This window comes from Ambystoma mexicanum, chromosome 6q (genome assembly GCF_040938575.1).
Source record: "Ambystoma mexicanum isolate Mex_15411 chromosome 6q, UKY_AmexF1_1, whole genome shotgun sequence".
NCBI classification, from domain to species: Eukaryota; Metazoa; Chordata; class Amphibia; order Caudata; family Ambystomatidae; genus Ambystoma; species Ambystoma mexicanum.
This window is the reverse complement of record NC_090937.1, coordinates 1,083,793,756-1,083,814,938: the sequence shown is the minus strand read 5'-3', so window position 1 is coordinate 1,083,814,938 and position 21,183 is coordinate 1,083,793,756. Positions and strand designations below refer to the sequence as shown.

The following is a 21,183-nucleotide window of genomic DNA, read 5'->3' as shown; positions in this document are numbered from 1 at the left end:
CAGAGTCCTGACCCAAATCTTCCTGGCCAGTTCAGCTAACATTGGAGCCCTCCCCAGGCATCCCTTCGGGACCCATAGTATTTCTTTCAGGTTCGCTGGCATCAGTGGTTGCTTGAGCAATCTGGTTTCAGAGGAAGACTCACCCGCTAGCCACTTGGCCACATGGCTCATCTGGGCTGCCAGATAATACCTTCCAAGGTCAAGTCGTTGGATACCTCCCGCTTTATATGGTAGTGTTAGCGTGACAAGGGATATCTTGTGTCTGGTGTTGCCCCATAGTAGCTCCCTTATTAACTTCTCTAGCAAACGAAAGAAGGAGGCTGGGATGCAGCAGTGTACATTATGGAAGAGATATAGGAACCTCGGTAGTACTATCATTTTAACCACTGGGGCCCTACCCATCACCGATAGTGGTAATTATAAAACTTCCGTTGATTTCCTTAGCCCATGTACCGCGATCTGGGTGTTACCACTGTGCATCTGTTCAGGTGTGTGCCAGATGTTAACCCCCAGATATCTGAATGTGTGTAGCTTCCATTGGATACCAACTATTGGGAGGTCGGCCTCATCTTCCCCAACCAGTCCTGCCAACGGGAATGCACTGGACTTCTCTCTATTGAAGACGATCCCTGACACTCTGGCAAAATTCTCTAGGACCGCTAGGACTGTTGGCAAGTTAAGATGGTGGTCCTTCAGGTATAGCAGTACATCGTCTGCGTAAAATGAGACAATGTGGTACTCGCTCCCTATTCTGATGCCAGCATCAAATAACTGTTTGCTCATGTATATGGCTAGTGGTTCCAGGCCTAGAATATCTAACATTGGGGACAGTGGACAACCGTGTCCGGTGCCCCTCTGGATATCCCGCAGTCCTGACACTATCCTCCCAGTCTTTACCCTGGCTACCGGTGATTGGAATAGTATTTTTATCCATCGGATAAAGGGTTCCCCAATCCGAATTTTATTATGACCTCTAGCAGCCACTCCCAGTATATGGAGTCAAAGGCTTTTGTGGCGTCAAGGGATACCACTGAGTATGATTCTTGTGAGCCATTTGTCTGTGCTATTATGTGTTGCAGCCTACGTAGGTTCCCTGTGGTGTTCCAGCCTGGCATAAACCCATTTTGGTCCTCTTGCACTATTGTCCCTATCACTTTTGTCAGCCTTTTGGCTAATATGGTTGTTAATATTTTTAATATCATAGTTGAGCATGGCCAACGGCATGTTCGAGCCGCATTCATCTTTGGGTTTCCCTGGTTTAAGTATCGGTACCACAAGTGTCTCCCTCATGCTGCTCGGCAGCGTCCCTTTGTCATATGATTTATTAAACACTTCCAGGAGGGTGGGGGCCAGATCAGCAACGTATGCCTTGTAGAACTCAGGGGTCAAACCGTCGCTGCCGGAGTCTTACTCGTGGACAGTGATGTGATTGCCTCGGTTATGTCTTCCACTGTCAGGCCCTCCTTTAAGGGGGCTTGTTGGGCTTCATTCAATGTTGGTAGGCCAATCTCGTCTAGTGTGCCTAGGATGTCTTTCTGTGGTACCACCGTGGCAAGGCCATACAGCCGAGTGTAGAATTGCTTAACCTTTTAAGTGCCAAGGGCGAAATAGCTCGTCCTTGGGATTACCTCCCCATTGCCAAGGACGAGAAGCTCGTCCTTGGCACTTAAGGGGTTAATGTAGGAGAAAATGTTAGAAGGCTTTGAATGGTGAAATCCCGAAATCATCAAAAAAGGCCTTGGCACTGGGGGGGAAACTCATGGCAGTTAAAAGGTTTTAAACACTTTATTGAGGTCCAGCTGTGATGCGAGAACTTCGCCATTGAAGTCCTTAATTTCGGTAATTGGGAGTTTCGGGTGTTCCCTCTTGCATAGGCACGACAGAAGTCTACTTGGGTTATCACCCTCAGCATGTGCCCTCGTGGACTTGGTTATGTAGTCAAACTTCGCTAATCTGGCCCATGCACTTTGACAGTCGCTTCTGACTGCAGAGAGTTCCTCCTCTGCCTCCCTTGTCTTGGGTGCAGTGGTTTCCAGCTATGTAATCCGGCTCTCCCCGCCTCAAGTTCGTTCCTTAGTGTCTTCCTGATTCCCCCAGCCTTAGCAATGGCCTCCCCCCGAACCACCACCTTTAATGCTTACCAGATCATGTCCCAGCTTTTCATGCTCCCCACATTGATGTCTAAATATCCTTGTATTTTGTCTCGGAGGTCTTCTCTGAAAGCGCAGTCTGTGAGGGCTTCTTTCGGCATTCGCCAAATTGGTATGGGTGGTTTAGGTCCACGTATTTTCCACACCATTAGGAGTGGGGAGTGATCAGATATCGATCTTCCAAAGTAAGATATGGGCCTCATTACGACCCTGGTGGAAGACCATGGTGCTATTAGCACCATGGTCCATGGCGGTAAGTTACCGACTATGCCATGGAGAAAGGGGGAATTACCACCCCATTACCAGGTTGGCGGGGCAGTAATTCCCTCTCCCTCAATGGCCCTTCCCCATTCCCATTTTTGCCCCATAGGGCTCAATGGGAATGGGGAAGGCGCTAAGTACGGTGCGGCACCGTAATTAGCACCAAGGTCCCTTTGCGAGTCCCCACTTTAACGGCTGCTCTACACCAGCCGTTAAGGTCGGGTCCCGCAAAGGGACCTCGTAATTAGGCGCTAATAGGTTAACGGCGCCGCAGCCTTTTACGGCGCCGTTAACCTATTAGCGCCTGGGTCGTAATGAGGCCCATTGCCTCCACTTGGGGTAGGTGTTGCGTGTCTATCAATAAGTAATCAATTCGAGTATAAAGTGCGTGGGGTGATGAGAAGTAAGAGTATTCTCTATCATTTGGGTGTAGCTCTCTCCAGACCTCTACCAGGTCCAAGTTCTCAAGTATTTTGTTTAATGTGGAGTGGGTTTGGGTAGGTTGTGGCGTTGGAGGGTGGGGGGGTCAATCTGTCCAGTCTGTAGTCGCGTATGCAATTGAAATCCCCTCCCCATATGAAGAAGCAGTCTCGGTAAGGTGCTAGCTTAACACCTAGCTTGGTCAGGTATGTCGAGGTCCCGTTGTTGGGGAGATAGGAGTTGACAATGCATATGTCCAGTTGTCCAATACTGCCCCTTAGTATCAGGTACCTTCTGTCTGTATCCACCTCTTTCGACAGCAGTTTAAACAGTATTGCACCATCTATCCATGTGTACACTCCATGCGCGTATTTGGGGTACGCTATGCCGTAGCCCTGCCCCCCCCAACACTCAGACACTTTGGCAGTGTTCTCTGCGGTTAAGTGAGTCTCTTGCAGGAGTGCGATTGAAACGTGCTTTCTCTTCAAGAAGGATCTGATCCTGTTCCTGCGCATGTAGGAGCCCATCCCTCTGACGTTCCATGTCAGCACTTTGATGTCAGCCGCCATCTCCGTGTTGCAGTGTCCATTTTATCAGTTCCGATGTCCATTGTTCCTGTGAGCATATTGTGGCGAAGACTGGGAAACATTTCAAACAACAATTCGGTAAACTTAACCAACTGCACCTAGCAGTTGTGCCATCTGGGCAACACTCAGGTGCCCATGCCACTTCTCGACCTTTCCAGGTTGTCTTTGGCAGGTTATGGTGCACCAGCAACAGGCCGGTACCAGTCCTTTCTCGGGATTGTGCCATCCTGCTTGGATGACAGGGTATGACAGGCTTCCCATCTTTTGGCAATACATTGGTGTGGTTTGTCTACTCTTTGGAAGCTATCTGTCCCCAGCTGGGTCCCTCAGCGGTCTGCTTTCTGTCTCACGGCTGCATCTTCTCCACTTGCCATATTATTGTGCTCAAGCCACATATTTGCTGTTAGCCCTCCCTTTGTGTATAATCTTGAGTCTGGAAGGGTAGAGCAGCATGTACTTGAGGTTCAGTTGTCGTGGTCTGGCTTTGATTGGGACAAAGGAGTTTCTCGCCCTCTGAACCGCCGGGGTGTAATCCGGGTATATTGTCATTTTAGCATTGTCTGTGGTTATCGCACCCCCCTCTTGTGAGTGGCATTGTATGACCTCCCTATCCTGAAAGTTAAGGATCTTAGCTATGATTGGGTGGGGGTACGAGCCTGGTGGTGGCTTTTTCTGGAGGTCCCTGTGCGCTCTTTCAACAGCAAACCAGACGTTGTTGCATCTGGATCGGCCTTCTGCATCTTCGGCCCTTTCCTCCATTATCCTGTTGCGTCTCTACAATTCCACAATTCTTTCTTGTACATCTTTTAGCATAGTGGACATTTCGCGTTGCTCTGACACTGTAGTTGTTACTTATTCTGCAAAGTTGCGCATATCTTGGCACATTAGTTGCTTGTCCGCCTTCACCTCCTCTATATTGCCTCTAGTATTTGTGTATCCTTGGTGTGTTCTTCGGGAGCTTGTTGGGCTATTTTGGTCCCTTTGGTTTCTATCTTTTGTTCCTTCGGTCTAACTGTGGCAAAGGATTCCATAAAGCTGTTTTTCTTTTTCCCTTTGGGAGGGGACATGTCCATGCGCCGCAGGTTGGGGCTGTGGTGGGCCGCCAGTCAAGCTGTTGTGCGTGGGGTCGGTTTGCACATGTGCTTCTGTGAGGACCTCTTCAGTGGTCTGTGGTCCGGGCCCTCCTGTTGTTGCTAGCGGACCTGCAGGTGACACTGCCCCAGCAAGAAGTCGGACGGAGTGGGCTGCTGCGCCTGCCCGCTTTGTTGTTTGGTGTGCGCACTAGGGCCAGATGTGCCTCCTCCCTGCGTCGTCGTACCCCTGTGCAGTGTCGCTTGGTTCCAGGTGTTGCTTGGTTCCAAGTATCGCTGTTCCTTTCGTTTTGAGCTGCCGTCTGTTCTAGTGAGGCAGTGTGGATCCCAATGGGTGAGGGCAGGTGGTTTTCAGGGGCTAACCGGCTGATAAGTGGTGCAGGTGCTAAGCTATGAGTGCAGTCCGGCCATTAAGTGGTGTGGGCTTGAGGTGGGCAGGTGCAATTTAATCCTGTGTTTCCCTTATTTATTTGTGCAGTGCCCAGCTTGCTTAAGCATTGCCATTATCCGTGGATGGTTGCGTGAGGCTGAGCGAGTGTGTTCCGTGCCTCTCGGCTGCTATATAGACTGCAGCGTATGCTTGGTAGGCACAGGATGGTGTCCCTTTGTGGTGGGCTAGGGGGTAGTGCGCCTCTGCTGACCTCGCCCCCGCCTGGGCCCGCATCTGTTTGCGCTGAATAGGGCGTCTCCAGGTGGGGGTAGCAGGTCTGTGCCTGGCTCATGCTACGTTCGCCAAGCACCTCTCCTTGGGAGTCTGCTGTATGTTGTGGGGGTAGCTCTATTCAGGGCGCGCTGTCTGGCCCCCTCCCCCAACCTCTGCTCGCCTGCTTTCTGCTTTACGCGGGCCGCTTCAATCTGGGCAGCTGGGCCTCCCACCGGCTCCGGTGTATTCACTGCACGGTCCAGGCTTGATGAGTTTACCGTCTGCAGCGTGTGTAGTAAGCTGCCCCCGGTCTCCTGTGCTGCTCCCATTAGTGCTGCGGCTCTTCGGGCTTCTCAGTGGCTGTCCGCCTAAGGATCTCTGGTCACTCCCTGTGGTGCCGCCTGCCTCGCTGCTGTCGGGCGGTCCGATCTCAGACCCCCACTCACCCAAGTTGTCCAGATGCCTCCGTTGGTCTCTTCAGCGTCCGGGCAAGCCGCTCCGGGGCAGGGCTCCTCTGCATTGGCACCCGCCTTTTTCGTGCTGACAGGGGCCCGCTCTCTGTGCTCTGTCCTTTTGCTGCAATCGGCCTCGGGACTCCGCTCCGCCCGCCATCTTGGATTCCACCAGGGCACTTCTTCGGTGGGCCGGCGTATCTGGTTGTTGGGTCGGGTTCACTTCGTGCTTTTCCTCACCCGTGCAGTGCTGGTTCCGTCACGTTAATATCCGCAAATTAACTTCTTCCGTAACTCCTAGGCCATTAGTTTTGAAGGATCTATAAAGGATCTGGACGGGAGCTTCATCTCAACACGTCCTCACATCTCGAGCTCAGGCCACGCCCCCCTTTTGTGTGGCAAACATGTGGTCTAACCTCGTGTGCAAATTCTGTGGGGCAGAGTAGTGCAAGTACTGTCGATCGTGTGTGTGGTGTACCCTCCACATATCCTCCAGCCAGAGATCTGGCAACAGGGTCTTCAGGGCTTTGGCAGCGGGGGCGGGTTTGTCTAATTTCCTGTCTGACCTATCTACCCTTGGATCTAATGTACAATTAAAATCACCTCCCCATATCATCGCCCCCCCTAGGTATGGATTAATTTTGTTGTATAGGGTCTTGAAGTAAGCCACTGTGTCCTGATTCGGGGCATATGTATTGATAATACATATTTCTCTATTTTCTACCAGCCCCCGTATTGCCACCATCCTCCCATCTGCATCTATTGTGGTCTGTAACAATTGGAAGGCGACATGCAGTGCTACCCAAGTGATCACCCCCCTGGCATAGGCTGAGTACTTTGCACCAATGACAGTCCCCTTCCATTTCTTCTGAATCACCTCCTGTTTCTCTTTCGTGAGGTGTGTTTCCTGTATTAGGGCAATATCTATTTTCTTCCTTTTTAAGTACATCATAATCTTGTTCCTTTTCAAATAACTATTGAGCCCCCTGACATTCCAGGTAATTACTTTAAGGTCCCCCATATTTCAGCCATATCCAGTCCCCTCCATCGCCATTCCCTGTCATCTGCTTTAAGCGCAGGTGCGCATGTGTGTGAGCTTGTTTCCCCCCATATAAACTACACCAAACAAATAACACCACAACTCCCCCAACTTCCCTCCCGCCCACCACCCTTCCCATCCCCAACTGTTGCCCAGCTCCATCCCTGGATCTCAGGCGATCCTGCATTTAGTCCCGTCCTGGATTACCGATACTAGGAATTCAGCAGGAGGCAACCATACTATCGGTAGCCTATCTAAACTAACTTCAGGGGTGTGAGAGTGTGACCATTGTGTCTCCCGCACATCTGCTTCATTATATTACGTGCGCTCAAATTCTTTTATCCAAAACCTAGCAAATTCCAGTCTATGTGCACTACACTATATTCTAGTCCCAATGTCATAGTTATACAGCACCTCAGCCTCCGGGGCAATCATATCACTTCTCTGTAACGTCTTCCTTCTGTGTGTCCATCCCAGAGGTTCAGTGCTGTGCATCCAGCCACTCCGTCGCATCCTCTGGGGTGTCAAAAAACGAGGCCCTATTCCTGTGAAACACTTTCAGCTTCGCCGGATACATCAGCATGCACTTAAAGCCTGCCGCACGCAACCTCTTCTTCACTGTTCCATAATTCAACCTCTTCCTCTGCACCAGGAGAGTATAGTCTGGGTATGCTGTAATAGGAGCTGATGCCCTATGTTTCGTGCCTCCTTTTCGGAAGAACTCCAAGATCTTCTCCCTATCTCGGTAATTCAGGATTTTGGCTATTATCGGACTCGGAGGGCTCCAGGTGGGGGTTTCCTCGTCAGTGCCCTGTGTGCTCTCTCCACCGCAAATCCCTGGGTGAGTGCCCCACCTTCTATTTCCTGCAATAGCATGGTCTCAATATAGTCCGTGGGGTTGGGTCCTTCTCCTTCAGGGAGCCCCACAATGCGTATATTGTTTCTTCGGGCCCGTCCTTCCCCTTCCTATGCTCTGTTTTCCAAGTTATTCACTTGTTGCTATAGTATGTGGATCTCCGATGTATGTAACGCGCAGGCAGCTGTGTTTGACGTTGATTCCTTCTCCAGTTTGCCTGTGCGTTCCGCTATTTTCTTCACGTCTTGTCTCAATAGTGACATCCTCTTGTACCGCTCCTATGTTGAGGTCCAACGATGCTCTGATTTCGCTCATAGCTGCCTCCAGTTTAGTTTCCCATGCAAATTTCAGGTCCGCAATCGCGTCCAGGATTTGTTGATCATTTCGCACTGGTACAGCGTCCGTTTGCGGGTTCCTATCCTTGTTTCTGGCTCCATCAGATGATTGGGGCGTTTGTGCAAAATCTTCCATTGTCGGTTGCTTTCTTTTCGTTTTGGGTAACTTGGACGCCATCCTAATACTCTCAGTGTCTGCTCTCCGTTACCAGGGCTAGTCTCCTGGCCTCTCCTTCCGGTCTCAGCCCATATGGTGCTCGGGTTTGTTGGAGGCTGTCACCAGGGCCTGCCGGATGCAGGATGCGTATTCAACTGTTAGTGCTGCAATAGTTGCCCCACCTTAATCCGGGTTAGTTCTCTTAGGCTCTATTCACTATAGTTTGATTGCGTTCATCATGGTGTTGTTCTCTGCATTATTCGCAATTGCTTTGCACTGGGCCATGCTCATTGTGGCTGTCGCGTGAATGTCTTCATGGACATGGTAGGCTCATCCTGCCCCAGGGGGACTCCTCAAGTATTGGTCCAAATCACATACATATCTTGTTGCTTCCCACTTCCTATTAGCCCTGGTACTCTTCAGGGCTTATGTTCACATTAGAAAGCAACTGCCATTGCGGCAATCACCATGACTTTACACTGGACCACATGCCAGTGCTCCAGGATTAATGAGGCCTAGTCCGCACATCGGCTCCAGGATCGCTCTGTTCCTTAGTTGTCTGTTTCAGTCAGTGCGCGCTTCCCTCTGCACCCAGGCCCTCCTCATACGGCCGCTTCACCTCGGGCAACCACGATGTATCCGTGTGCTTTCAGTGCTCCTTCCGAATTGCCTCGGAGCGTGCCGCGGCTGATCTATTCAAGTCGGCCCCGGAGAGGAAGCTACACTGTATCTTCCCGAGAGCAGGATCTCACTTTCTCGCTCGCGTATGTTAGGCAGAAACCTGTGCAGTTCCCTTTGGGAACACTGCAAAAGATTTAGGACTACAGGTGTTAGCAGTAAACCCTCTTGGTAGCAGTCTGTAGCACCCAGATTTACCTGGTAGCTGTGGTTGAGCCGTCAGACTTCCCTCAAGCAGAGTTAGGCAGTATGCAAAGTATACACAATAGGCACTCAGATACAACAATACAAGCAAACACTGACCAGAGCTTTGGTATCAAAGTATATAATTATTTATTTAAAAACACACTGTTTGAAACACTCCAGCACTCTTATCATAAAACACTCTAAACACAGTTACTATTATAGTACATACAATCCTTATTCCTTATCAGATAAGTCTTAGTTAACACCACTTATTTTCATACAGAGGTGAGCGCTTAACTATAGATGGCACTCCAACAAGTTCATGAAGAAGGGAGGGGAAAAGACAGAATATGGGAAGGTACACCACTCTAAGCTTTAGGAACACAATTAGCAAGGCAGAAGAGCAAAAGTCACTTGTGAGCCAAAGTGCATAGGCTGGGCCCACTCTTAGAGAGAGCAGAGCACAAATGCACCCAAGATCACACAGTTACACTAGGCTTAGAAAGTTACAGAGAGTTCAAAAAGAGTTTAGAGAAGCTCAGAAAAGTTTAGCCAGGGTGTCCCAGGCTAACCCAGGTTCGAAAGCCGGGGGCTAAATCTACCCCGTACAGTCGGTGGCAAGGGAAGCCAGGCGGGACACAGTACCTTAAGTGGGAAGGATCGTCCAGCGGTGGCAGTTGTTCCTGGCAGCGGGTGCAAGTCTCGTCGTCGTCCAGGGGAAGAGAAGATCTCGACTTGGAGGAAAGATGAAGGTCGTTGCACTGCCAGGGAAGAAACCAGGCGCAGAGTTTTCCGGTTAAAGGTATTACCCTTTAATTTGCGGTCGTGGTAAAACGTGGTATCCCGGTTGCCGGGGTGCTTGGCACAGGCAAGGCGGCCACGAGATACGTTGGGAAGGCGAAAAGACGGTGAAACTGGTTATCCCCACCAGTCAAAGGAAGAAGACTCTCCGGCGGGAGATCTCCTCTGTCGTTGGGAAAAGTGATGCGACGGTCCAGCAGGGCTCCACCGACAGTGTCGTCGTGGCAGGTCGGCTCAGTTTCTCCCTCATCGGATTCTTAGGTCCTGTGGCTACTTCTGAAGTTCCAGTCCCCAAAGCCCTGCTTTTATGCAGAAAACCCACATTCACTCAGCCTAGCTGTCACTCAAACATGCTAAGTGGCAACTCAGTCCAGGGTGCCTAAATCCCCCTCCACTCCTCCTAAGTACCCCAGACAGAGTGGCACCACTTTGGAGGGCTTCTGTGGAGAAGCCCGCCAAAAAGTGGAACAAAGGGCTCGACTTGGGTTGGAGTCACAGAAGCGAACACAGACGCCATTTTAGAACCGAGTTTTGGCAAAAAATACCAACCGGAGAATTAATATTAATTAAATAAACCGGGGGGGCGCTGTTGAGCAGCCGACAAGATGGCTGCCTAGCCTTTCAGCTCCGTGTGCTGCCGCTTTACATCTGCTTCCATCTGCGGTTTGCTACTCTGCCCCGTCTCCGGACTTGGCCCACGCATAGCTGACACTCGGGGCCACCCGCCTGTGAAATCTGGCCCTGAATCGGACCTTCTGACCCGGTGTTCGCGGTGCTTCGAACCAGGCCCGTGTGCTGCCGGTCGACGCGGCGGACGGTGTCGCAGCTGGCGACCCGGCGGGCCGCCTCCCTATCTATCGCCACCGCGCCCACCTGCTTTGCGACTGGGGCCGGGCGCGGGGGCCGCCTGTGCGGCCTACGCCGATACGCGTGGGCCGACCCGGCGCGGCGCCGCGGAAGGCTCCGCTGAAGACTCCGCTGAAGACGCTCCTGGCCTGAACCAACTAACGACTGCGAACCGAGCCTGAGGTGAGGAGCTGGTGGGCCCTGTATGTGCGGCATTTCTCCACAACCCCTTGGGTCAATCTGTATGCCGCCCTAAGAGCCGTGCGGGGCTCCGTCAGAACGAACCTCTCGCCCGCTACCTCCGGCACTCGGTTTTAAGGTCCTCCACGCCGCACCGGTGCATTGCCCCGTCTCACGATAACCTCACGAGTCTGACTCCCTGGAACACGCCACGATGTCCAACAGGTCCAGGAACACCGGTAAATCTGGCGCCATGGACAAGTTTGCTAAGGCCACCCCGAGACCCGACTCGGCCCATACATCATGCGATCAAATCGAAGCACCGCTCCCTGCAGAGGCCCCCCCCGCAGACCTGACGGTCGTTATGGAATCCATGGCCAGAAACTTCGCAGCTTTTCACGAGAAGCTAGATGACATTAATGCAAATGTGGCATCTCTACGAACCAAACTGGACCAACAAGGGTCGCGTATCACCGAAACCGAAAACAGGATCAGCTCCAACGAGGACAATATTAACACGCTGCAAAGCACGGTTGCCACCCTTGTCACGGACATGAAACTAGTGCGCGCTAAATGCGACGACCTCGAATCTAGATCACGGAGGAATAACATACGCATCATTGGAGTCCCGGAAAATGCACTGAAGGGCCGACTTGAATCCGCAGTCGAGAACCTCCTGAAAGACCTATTGGGCAATCCGGAATTGTCCCCCTTCTTCACAATCGAAAGGGCCCACAGGGCGTTAGCCCCACGCCCCAAACCAGGAGACTTCCCGCGGCCCATCATCGCTAAAATTCTGAGTTTTAGAGATCGGGACCAAATCCTCCGCCTTGCGCGGGAGAAGGGTGAACTCAGATTGGACTCGCAGGTGATCCGAATCTTCCCCGACTTCTCGATTGCAGTACAGCAGGAACGCCGCCAATTTCTCGGGGTCAAGAACCTGCTCAGGGAGAGAAGCATCCCATACGCCATCCTGTTCCCGGCCCGTCTAAAGTTCACATTTAACAACAAACTTTATTTCTTCACGGTGCCCTCAGAAGCGGTGAAATTCATAGAGGCACACATCCCTCTGCATCCACCTGCCGGAGATGATATGGAAAATGACTGAACTTAATTTGAAACTTGCTCTCCCGGATCGCCGCCTACTTGAGCGGTCTGAGGGCTTCATCATCCATGGACTGCCCGCACTACCACCCTACTGTTTTATTCCTACTTTTCACGCTCTCCGGGCTGCACTCACAGTTCCTTAGCCCTCAGATACGCACTTTCTATTTTGCATGTTGTTGGTCCACTCATAGTGATCATATTGATTCCTGTCTTCATCAAATGCAATATCTCCCCATTTCGCATTCAGGCCGGCGCGGCCACAGGTAATGGCTGTGACATGCATCACTAAACCGCAAACACTGTTTATTTTCTCACGGACGCCTTAGTGTCCCAAGCGTGCTAACACACGGCAATAGCGCACCCCATTGCGATTGCACTGCTTCCTATTTCTTTGTTTTTGGTTCGCCCCTGTTGGGCTCTTGCACAGGCTGGATCAAGTTGGGGTCGGTCCGACTGTGCACTGTTGGAGATGGGTGGGATGTACACTGCTGATCATGGGTTGGTGGTGAGGGTGGGGGGGGGAAACTGGGTGTTATCTACAAAAGGCACACGGGGTTGCATGTGGCCGGCACTAATGGGCCACGGTCGTAAATTTTGCCCCTTCCCTTGGGGCGCACACTATTGTTGGGTCCGAGACGTTCATTGAGAACACGTGTTACATAATGAGATACCTGGCACAGGTATGGCAACCGTCTTAATGTCATGGAATATCCGAGGGGTAAGCAATCACACTAAGGCGCGCAAAATCATGGCATATGCCAACAGACATAATTGCAAGATACTGTTCCTGCAGGAGACACACTCCAATGGCCACATCCCCAGAACAATGGCCCCGGCATGGGGACCTACTAGATTTTTTACCTCCTACTCCACTCAATCCAGGGGGGTTCTAACCATGATCCATAAATCCATCAAGTTCACACTGCATAAAAACTACACTGACCCTGAAGGACGCTATGTCATACTACATTGCACTTTGGCCAACACAGAATATCTACTCGTCAACACCTATTGCCCCAATATCGATTCTCCTGATTTTTTTGACAAGATCGCCACTATACTGCTGGGATACGTGGGAACTCTGGTCATTTGGGCGGGAGATCTGAATGTTATCCTTGATGCAGCCCTGGATAGGACTGGATCCAACCCACGGCCTCTGTCCAGCGCCGCACGCAGGCTGCACTCTCACATTAAGACCCTCGACATTTGCGATGCCTGGAGGTCGCTGCACCCACATCTTAGAGACTACACTTACTACTCATCAGTGCATGGGAGCTCTTCTAGGATAGACTTGTTTCTTGTCTCGAAAGGTGTCATGGGAGGGGTGTTGGGCTCCCGGATCTTACCCCGCACGCTTTCTGATCATGCCCCGATCACACTCACAGCCAGACTAGGAGTACCCGTCCCGACGTTCAGCACCTGGCGTTTTAAATCCGACGCCCTGCGAGATGTGGTATTTAAGGCTGAAATACTCGACGATATTCTGTCTTTCTTCGAACTAAATACTCTCCGAGATACCTCTGCCGCCGTGAGGTGGGACGCCTTTAAGGTGTACATCAGGGGAATGTCTATCTCCCGGGAAGCTGGGGTGCTGAAATCAATCAGAACAGCGCTGAGCCGTTCAGAAAGCAAACTGAAACAACTGGAACTGCAGGGCGCCTCTGGTGCCGTCCCCGCCACTCTTGCCCAGATCTCTGAGGAACTCCAAGCTTTCAACAAACTCGCCGTCAGCGAGATACATTTCCTTGGTCGCCCTCAAGCGGCCAGGAGATATGGTGAGGGAGAGAGGCCCGGGAGAACGTTAGCGACACTAACTAAATGGGAATCTGGCCGAACGCAAATCACCTCACTTAAAGATGAACAGGGTAATACCCAATGGGCTGACCTACAAATCCTGAACACATTTACCGAATTCTACAAATCTCTCTACTCCCAGCCTGCTGAGCACACTGAACAGCACATGCGGGAACTCCTTGACTCGATCCCCACCACTGAGATCTCCTCCGCTACCCGTGACGAACTGGACTCTCCAGTCACGCTTGACGAGATAGTAACAGCCATCTCTGACCTACCCAAAGGCAAAGCCCCGGGGCCCGACGGTCTGACTGCCGATTTCTATCAAGAACACGTCGCTATACTCGCCCCCAAGCTACTCGAGGTCTGGGATGAATCGCTCCGCGTCTCTATTCTTCCCCTCTCTATGCGCGAGGCAGTCATTACGGTGCTGCTCAAGCCCGATAAGCCCGACGACGAATGTGGGTCCTATAGACCCCTCTCCCTAATGAACCTCGACACAAAGATCTTTGCAAAAATTATAGCGAACCGATTTCTGCCCATTATGACATATCTGGTCCATGATGACCAGGCCGGCTTTGTACCGGGCAGGTCCACCTCCCACAACATCAGGAGACTGTTTAATGTAATGTCCCGCATTGATCAAAAGGCACAAGCAGTGGCGGTCACACTGGACGCCCAGAAGGCCTTCGATATGGTCTCCTGGAGATACACTTGGCTGGTCCTTGAGAATATGGGTATTGGCCCGAACATGATTAAGTTTATAAAATTACTTTACACTTCTCCTGTGGCACGGGTTAGGATCAATACATTAACTTCTGATCTTTTCACACTGTTCAGAGGTACCCGACAGGGATGTCCCTTCTCTCCAATACTGTTCGCCTTAGCAATTGAACCAATGGCAGACTATGTCCGTGCTCACCACGCCCGCAAGGGTATAAGACTGAAAGACAGCCCCGAAATTATATCCCTATATGCGGACGATGTTCTCTTATACATCAGAGACCCTGCAACACACCTTGACTCAATACTAAGGGACATTACTCGCATAGGCACTCACTCCGGCTTCACTATCAATTATTCTAAGTCGGAGATTTTCCCGCTCACTAAGGCCACCCAGCAACCTGCCTCTGAATACCCCCTCCGTTGGTCACCGAATGGTTTTAGATATTTGGGCGTGCACATATCCTTGGCCAAGTCCTCCCTTCTCGCTGACAATTACTCGGCGGTAACACGCATGGCCGAAACTAAAATCCTCAGGTGGCGTGCCCTCCCGCTCTCCGTTGCTGGTCGGCTCTCCCTCATTAAAATGATTCTGCTCCCCAAACTTCTCTACATATTTAGCAACGTACCCGTGTGGCCTGGGAACAACTACTTTACCAGACTGCACACACTGTTTGCTCAGTTCCTTTGGCACGCGGGCGCAGTACGCAAAAAGTGGACGGACATGACACTTCCATACAAACTAGGGGGACTCACAGCCCCGAATATATCACTTTACTGGCACGCAGCTCAGGCCCAACATGCCACCCACTGGTATCCTGGTGCACCAACGCGTCCCCATGTCAAACTGGAGAGATTGGCGACCACTGGCATCGACCTAATGTCCGCGCTACTGCATTACCAGTACATACCCGACTCTCCTATCGACCCTCTCTACACAACCCTCTTGGCCTGGTCTCGCATGTTTTCCCAGACGCCTGGAGCCTTCCCGTACTACAAGTGGCTTCCTGTGTGGGCCTTTCCTGGCCTGGAACCCACACACGACGCAGCGCTGGCCCGACACTGGGGGGAGCTGGGATACCATGCACTGACGGACTTCTACCCTGAAGGCAGCTTTATTGACCCCCGATCTTGGAAACCGGGTCATACCGGGACCGCTTTGGAAACCCTCCAATAGACTGCGGGCCGCGTTTAGGTCCAAATGGCCCACATTCCCGGACGAGCCCCCAGACAACCCAGCCATCGCATACATTGCCAACTCAGGGGGCGCCCGCGGCGTGGTCTCCTCACTCTACAAGATATTTCAGGCTGCTTCCCCTACTCCCACCCTCAAGGCACGCGATGACTGGGCCGACGACCTGGGCCTGGAAATATCAGATGGGGCCTGGGAGAACATGTGCCTGCACACCCAACGAGTCTCCCTCAACTTCCGTTTTCGCGCCATGCAGTACAAACTCCTAAATAGACTTTATTATACTCCGTACAGAACCTCTAGGTTCGCTCACACTGCTACACGCCCCTGCCCCCGCTGCGGGGCGACAGAGGCCGATCACCTACACATGTTTTGGTCCTGTAACAAACTGCTTGGTTTCTGGGAGGGCATCCTAGAAACTCTCTCTGCTATCATTGGGGTTGTTGTTGACCCAGATCCTCTGGCCGTCCTCTTTGGCGCCTGGACGACCGATGACACTAGATGTTCAGCTAGATTTTTGAATATTGCATGTATGGTTGCCAAGAAATGCGTCCTTCAGAATTGGAAAAATCCCTCCCCTCCGGCTCACCGGAAATGGCTCCATATGCTTACCTGGTCACGCAATTGCGAGGAGGAATTCATATCCATGCTCCCTGTTACATCTCGCCCCCGTAACATCTGGACAGAATTCAACACATACCTTAACAATAGAAGCACAAGTGCCTCCAGCTCTGACTTGTCTCCCACCCCTGTGTAATTACCCCTACTATGTGCACACTTATTTGTATATATTCCATGCGACCACTGCCTTGTATTGCTGTGTCCAATGTACCATGTTAAATGTACTGTATTGTTACGTCTTTTACACGGGCTGGACTCGTGCCCTTGTTGCCTGCACCATGTAACCTTGTGCCGCAAAAAATAAAAGTTTAAAAAAAAAAATTAAATAAACCGGCGGTATGTTTGAGGCTATCGTAATTAAATAAATAAATAAAGATAGTAGCCTCGAACAATGGGAAAATCCCATAGAGAAATATTCGCGGTTGAATATAAAAAGTAGTATCCACTGCCACTAGCCAAAACTCAATCAGGGGGGACTGAGACGTGCCCCCTCGACTAACAGACCCCGGGGCAATCGAATTGCCCCAGCCAGTACGTCCACAATATGATGGTTTGTACTGGTTCTGTTCAGAATCTAAGACTAGTAAAGTCAATGGTGACTTTACAGACCCTGGGAGACAGTAGTCAGTCCCAGGGTATGGAGTCTATACTGGGGAGTCACTATGACACCCCTGTGTTACTGCACTGAGGGTGCTGTGTAACACACATCACAAAAACACATGAAGCCCTATGGAGTAAAAGACCCCATAGCCCATTAAACACATCTAGAGTCAAAGAAACACACTCAAATCATGTCCAAGAGTGAGGGTAAAAGAGTCTCACTCTTGGCAGAAGAAAAAAATAAACCCCAAAATCCAGCAAAGCTGCTGGGGGACTCACTAGGTTAGGAAATTCAGCCTAAACAGAGAATTCTCCCTAACAGCGTAGGCACCGCTCATTTGACCCTTCCGTTGTCTCTAATGGAGCGGATTAGTTTCCCTGGCCGCGTTCCCTGTTGTGCTCCGTTTTGCATTGCAATTGTATTAATTATTTGCTGCATACGCGGTCTGAGTTTTTTGATGGCCGGGGGACCGTCGCTATAACGGGTTGCAGAATTTCCATCCCAAAAAAACCTGATCCTTCTGTGTTCGCGGCCATTCCTTTGTCTGCTAGGTGGCGGCCATCTTCTTTTGTTTGGCTACGAACATCCTGGCAAACTCTTCTGGGTGCTGTCAATCGCCCACTCCGCAGACTAACTTCGGCTTGCCTCTCCTTGTGCCCAGAGGCTTCCCACGCTCGATCCTTTATTCTGTGGACAGTTGCTTCAGTTTTCGCACAGTATTTTGCAGGATAACAGCAGGATCAACAGGAGCCCAATGGAAGTCACGTCTTCTTACATGGCTCCTCGGCCACGCCCCCCAGATATCGAAAGTTATCTTTATTCAGCGCAGTTAGCCCCTTTCTTTGATAGTATGAACGCAAACCAAAACCCTAAACACTGGTTGGCTATAGAACAATCTAGGCTGCAAATTCCCCTACATGATTGGTGCTGGAGGTCTCCCTTGGTTCGTAAGAAGGAGGCTGGCCTCCTCTCGGCGACCCAGGTTTTAATGGACTAATGGGACAAGGCAGGTTGCAAGTATCAAGGGACGACGTTCCCTTCCCCTCTTAGTCGCATATGGAATACACCTGAGTTTCCACCAGGTTGCCAGCAGGGGAAGTTCACTAGATAGGTGGAAGGGCGTCTGGAGCACTTGGGTCAGCTTTTTGAGTCTGATCTTCCTTTGACCTTTGATAAACGTAAGCAAACCTTTACAGTCTGGGACATAGATAAATACTCCTACATACAACTCTGCCATTGGGTATCTAGCGTGAAAGTCTCTCAGCAGCCTAAGATGGATACCACTCCATTTGAGGATATTTTTGGTGGGGATCTCCTTCTTGCAGGGTTTCTTCACTGTACAAGGTCCTCAACACATGTCGTTTCAAGCCCCTGCATGCCTATATGTTGTGCTGGGAGGAAGAGATGAATATCCCCATAGGAGATCTTACGTGGTACAATGCTTGGAATAGGCTGTTAAATCGTGTGTACTGTTAAAGGAAAACAGTTACTGTTTCAATGGTATCTCATCATCTCATGGCTCCATAAAATGGACCCTGTTATACCAGATTGTTGATTGTGCTGCAAGTGTGCGCAGTCCCCAGGCACCCTGTATCATATTTGGTGATCTTGTGCTGTGATTCAGCCTTATTGGAAGAAGATCTTGGCTCAAATGAATTAGATTAAGGAGCTGGACCTCCCTCTTGCACCTTTCACACTGCTCCTGGTAGATAAAGACCCTGAAGGGCATTATAAATTATCCGCCAAGTCAGCCAGTTTACTCGCACACTTTCTCGCACAGAATTGGAGGTCACCTACTGCACCTGATATTAAGGAGTAGTGGGTTAAATTGTGGTTTATAGCAGCTATGTGTAAAATAGAAGCCGCGCTGAAAGGTGAAAAGCCCACATTTCGGGCTGAATGGAAGCCTTTCATTCAGTTTGTGGCTCGTAACGACAACCCTAGTCTCCATCATAAGCCCCATGATATGATTTAGTTCATGCTATCATGATGCTCATAATTTGTTAGTGATTCTTTTCTCTCCCCAGTGCTATGTTTAGATATGATAGATTTCTTGTTGTTATTCTTCTTCTCCTTTTTTCCCCTCTTTTTTCCCTGTACTGTAAAAGTTGAATGTTTTGTCTCACTTGATCGTCAATCTTTTCATGTTAGTCAATGATGATGTTATGTCCATTGATGTTGCTCTAAACTTCTGTATTTGGCGAAATGCTTGAGCCTGCAGAGCTGTGTACTGTTCTATGCTCTAAATTTCGATAAAATTTGAATGAGAAAAAAAAAGGAATGTACCCATTTACTATGTATGATGGTGTGCACTCCCTGGAATGCTCTTTCAGTGATATAAAACAATGTATATCGTAATTTAGTTAGAATCTGAAATATAAATGTGCTGTGGCAAACAAATTATTGATGCACGATTATAGAAATAACATTTAAAGTGGATATAGTTTGCAATTTCAACTGCCTTTGTACCGTTTGTTACCTGCTGCTTCTTTCTGCATCTGTAAAACCATTTCTTCAGTCTCATCTTTTACCACTTCTTTTGGAGGAATAATTCCAAATTCTCTCAATATATCGTTCCACTCTGTATCTTCATTAGGATCCTAAGTACAAGTTAGAATTACTGTACATACCACTTTTAGACACACTAAGTTAATGTATTTAATTACAAGTTAGGTCAACAGAATAGATCAGCAGAATCAAAATGGATAGAAATAATTGTGTACAAAATCATACCATAACATGAAATAGAAATCTGAAAAATATATCAACGCTGAAATAAAAGGAGTGACTAAAAAAGGATTAAGATATCATACTGTGAATCTAATTCTACTAAATCAACCCACATGACATCTCTTTTCTATTCCCATCCAATGAGACAGATTCTGAAGCAAAATACGAATAATCAGTAGTACAGCAGCATTACACAAGCTACGCTCCTGAGGGAATATATTACTTAGGGATTTTTTGCCAAATGAAGCTTCACTTTTAAAAATGGGAATAAAGGAAGTAACGTTGAAAAAAGCATTGTGTCGTGACTAATAATCAGCCACGTTTCTTTTTTGCATTTCCTTTTTTCTTTAACGTTTTGCATGTTAGGCATGTGATTCAATCACAATTTCAACAGTACTATGCATGACACAAATCACACTTTCAATCAGATAACATATGGGCTCACAAGCTGACCTGTTTTGGCAGATGTGTAACTATAATCATTTTGTAAACCAGTTCCTATGTTTTCATCCTCATGTTCGATCAGGACATGGTTTTAGAACACCATTAATGCTGTATATGTTTCTGTTAGTTGTGCACACATGCATTCAGAAAGAAGAGATCCATACAGCTCATTTGAAGTTAGAATGCCAGGTATAATAAATATCACCTTTGTTGTGAATTTGGTACTCTTGGAGTGTAGCTCTTCTCCTTGCCAACCTGCAGGGAACTTACCTTACTGGTACTCAGAATAGGCAGTATAGCTCTGATCAATTCAAAACTCCAGCTGTGACCATCCCTCTATACTACAGGGATCCACACCTAAGTACAGTCACCAGTGTGCCAACAATCAGTATCATTAGGTTTAACAGAAAGCAAAGATGTAATAGTGGAATATGCGTGAGGGAACGTAAGCACAACAGTTGTGAAGGAGAGTGCTGGTGACAACAAGTAACCAGTCTGGAAGATAGATCCAGTGATTAATACTGCAAGAAGGTGTGATGTAGCCCACAGGGCTGCCCTAAAAAACTCTGCGATGGATGTGTCTCAATAAAGCAATGGGTTCTCCACTTTATCTGTTGGGGTGAGGTCTAACATTTTGTGTAGTTGGACCACCATGGAATGCTTCGGCCACAAACCACCTGGCAATTGTGTCCTTAGCTGACATGTGCCACAGCACCATACCGGAAAGACAAAAAGCCTAACAAACGTACTTAATATTCCCATTACGTCTAAATAATACTTTAGTCCTCGTTGACTACACATTGTGATTAGCTTTTTCAGGTGGAAATATTGCGGTCTAGGCTAGTTGAAAAATAGGAAGATAAATCTCCTGATACAATTGGAAATCTGAAAAAAGTTCAGAAAGGAAACATGCTCAAAATACACTTTACCTGCCCCGAAAATATATGTTTATTTAGAGGCTAAAGGCAATGAAAATCATAGGCTCAAAACATTTTTCCCATAAGTAAATCCCAAACCATACTCAATCTCACGTTTGGTTAGGTTGCCCAACAGGAAGGTAACGTTGAAGCAAATTGTCAAAATGATACTTAAATATTTGGCGACCCTGGTCAAACAAAGGACAAAAGCTATAACAATGTGTACTGGATTAAAATTAAATGTCAGTGCTGACCAAATAAGACATGAACAACATTCAATTATCAATTTCCACAGTAAACGGATTCATGTTTTTATCTGACAAAGTTGACACGCCTGAATTTCTACAATTTAACGTGAATCCTTGTGGTTAG

General features: G+C 49.2%; 1 protein-coding gene across 1 annotated transcript in view; it reads right to left on the bottom strand.

Moving 5' to 3' along the window:
- PDCL2 (phosducin like 2) overlaps positions 1–21,183 on the bottom strand; it is a 922,229-nt gene that overhangs the window by 836,275 nt on the left and 64,771 nt on the right. Inside the window, exon 2 of the mRNA XM_069630331.1 lies at positions 19,200–19,320. Within this exon, the coding sequence (XP_069486432.1) occupies positions 19,200–19,320 (121 nt within the window). The remainder of the gene's footprint in view (positions 1–19,199; positions 19,321–21,183) is intronic.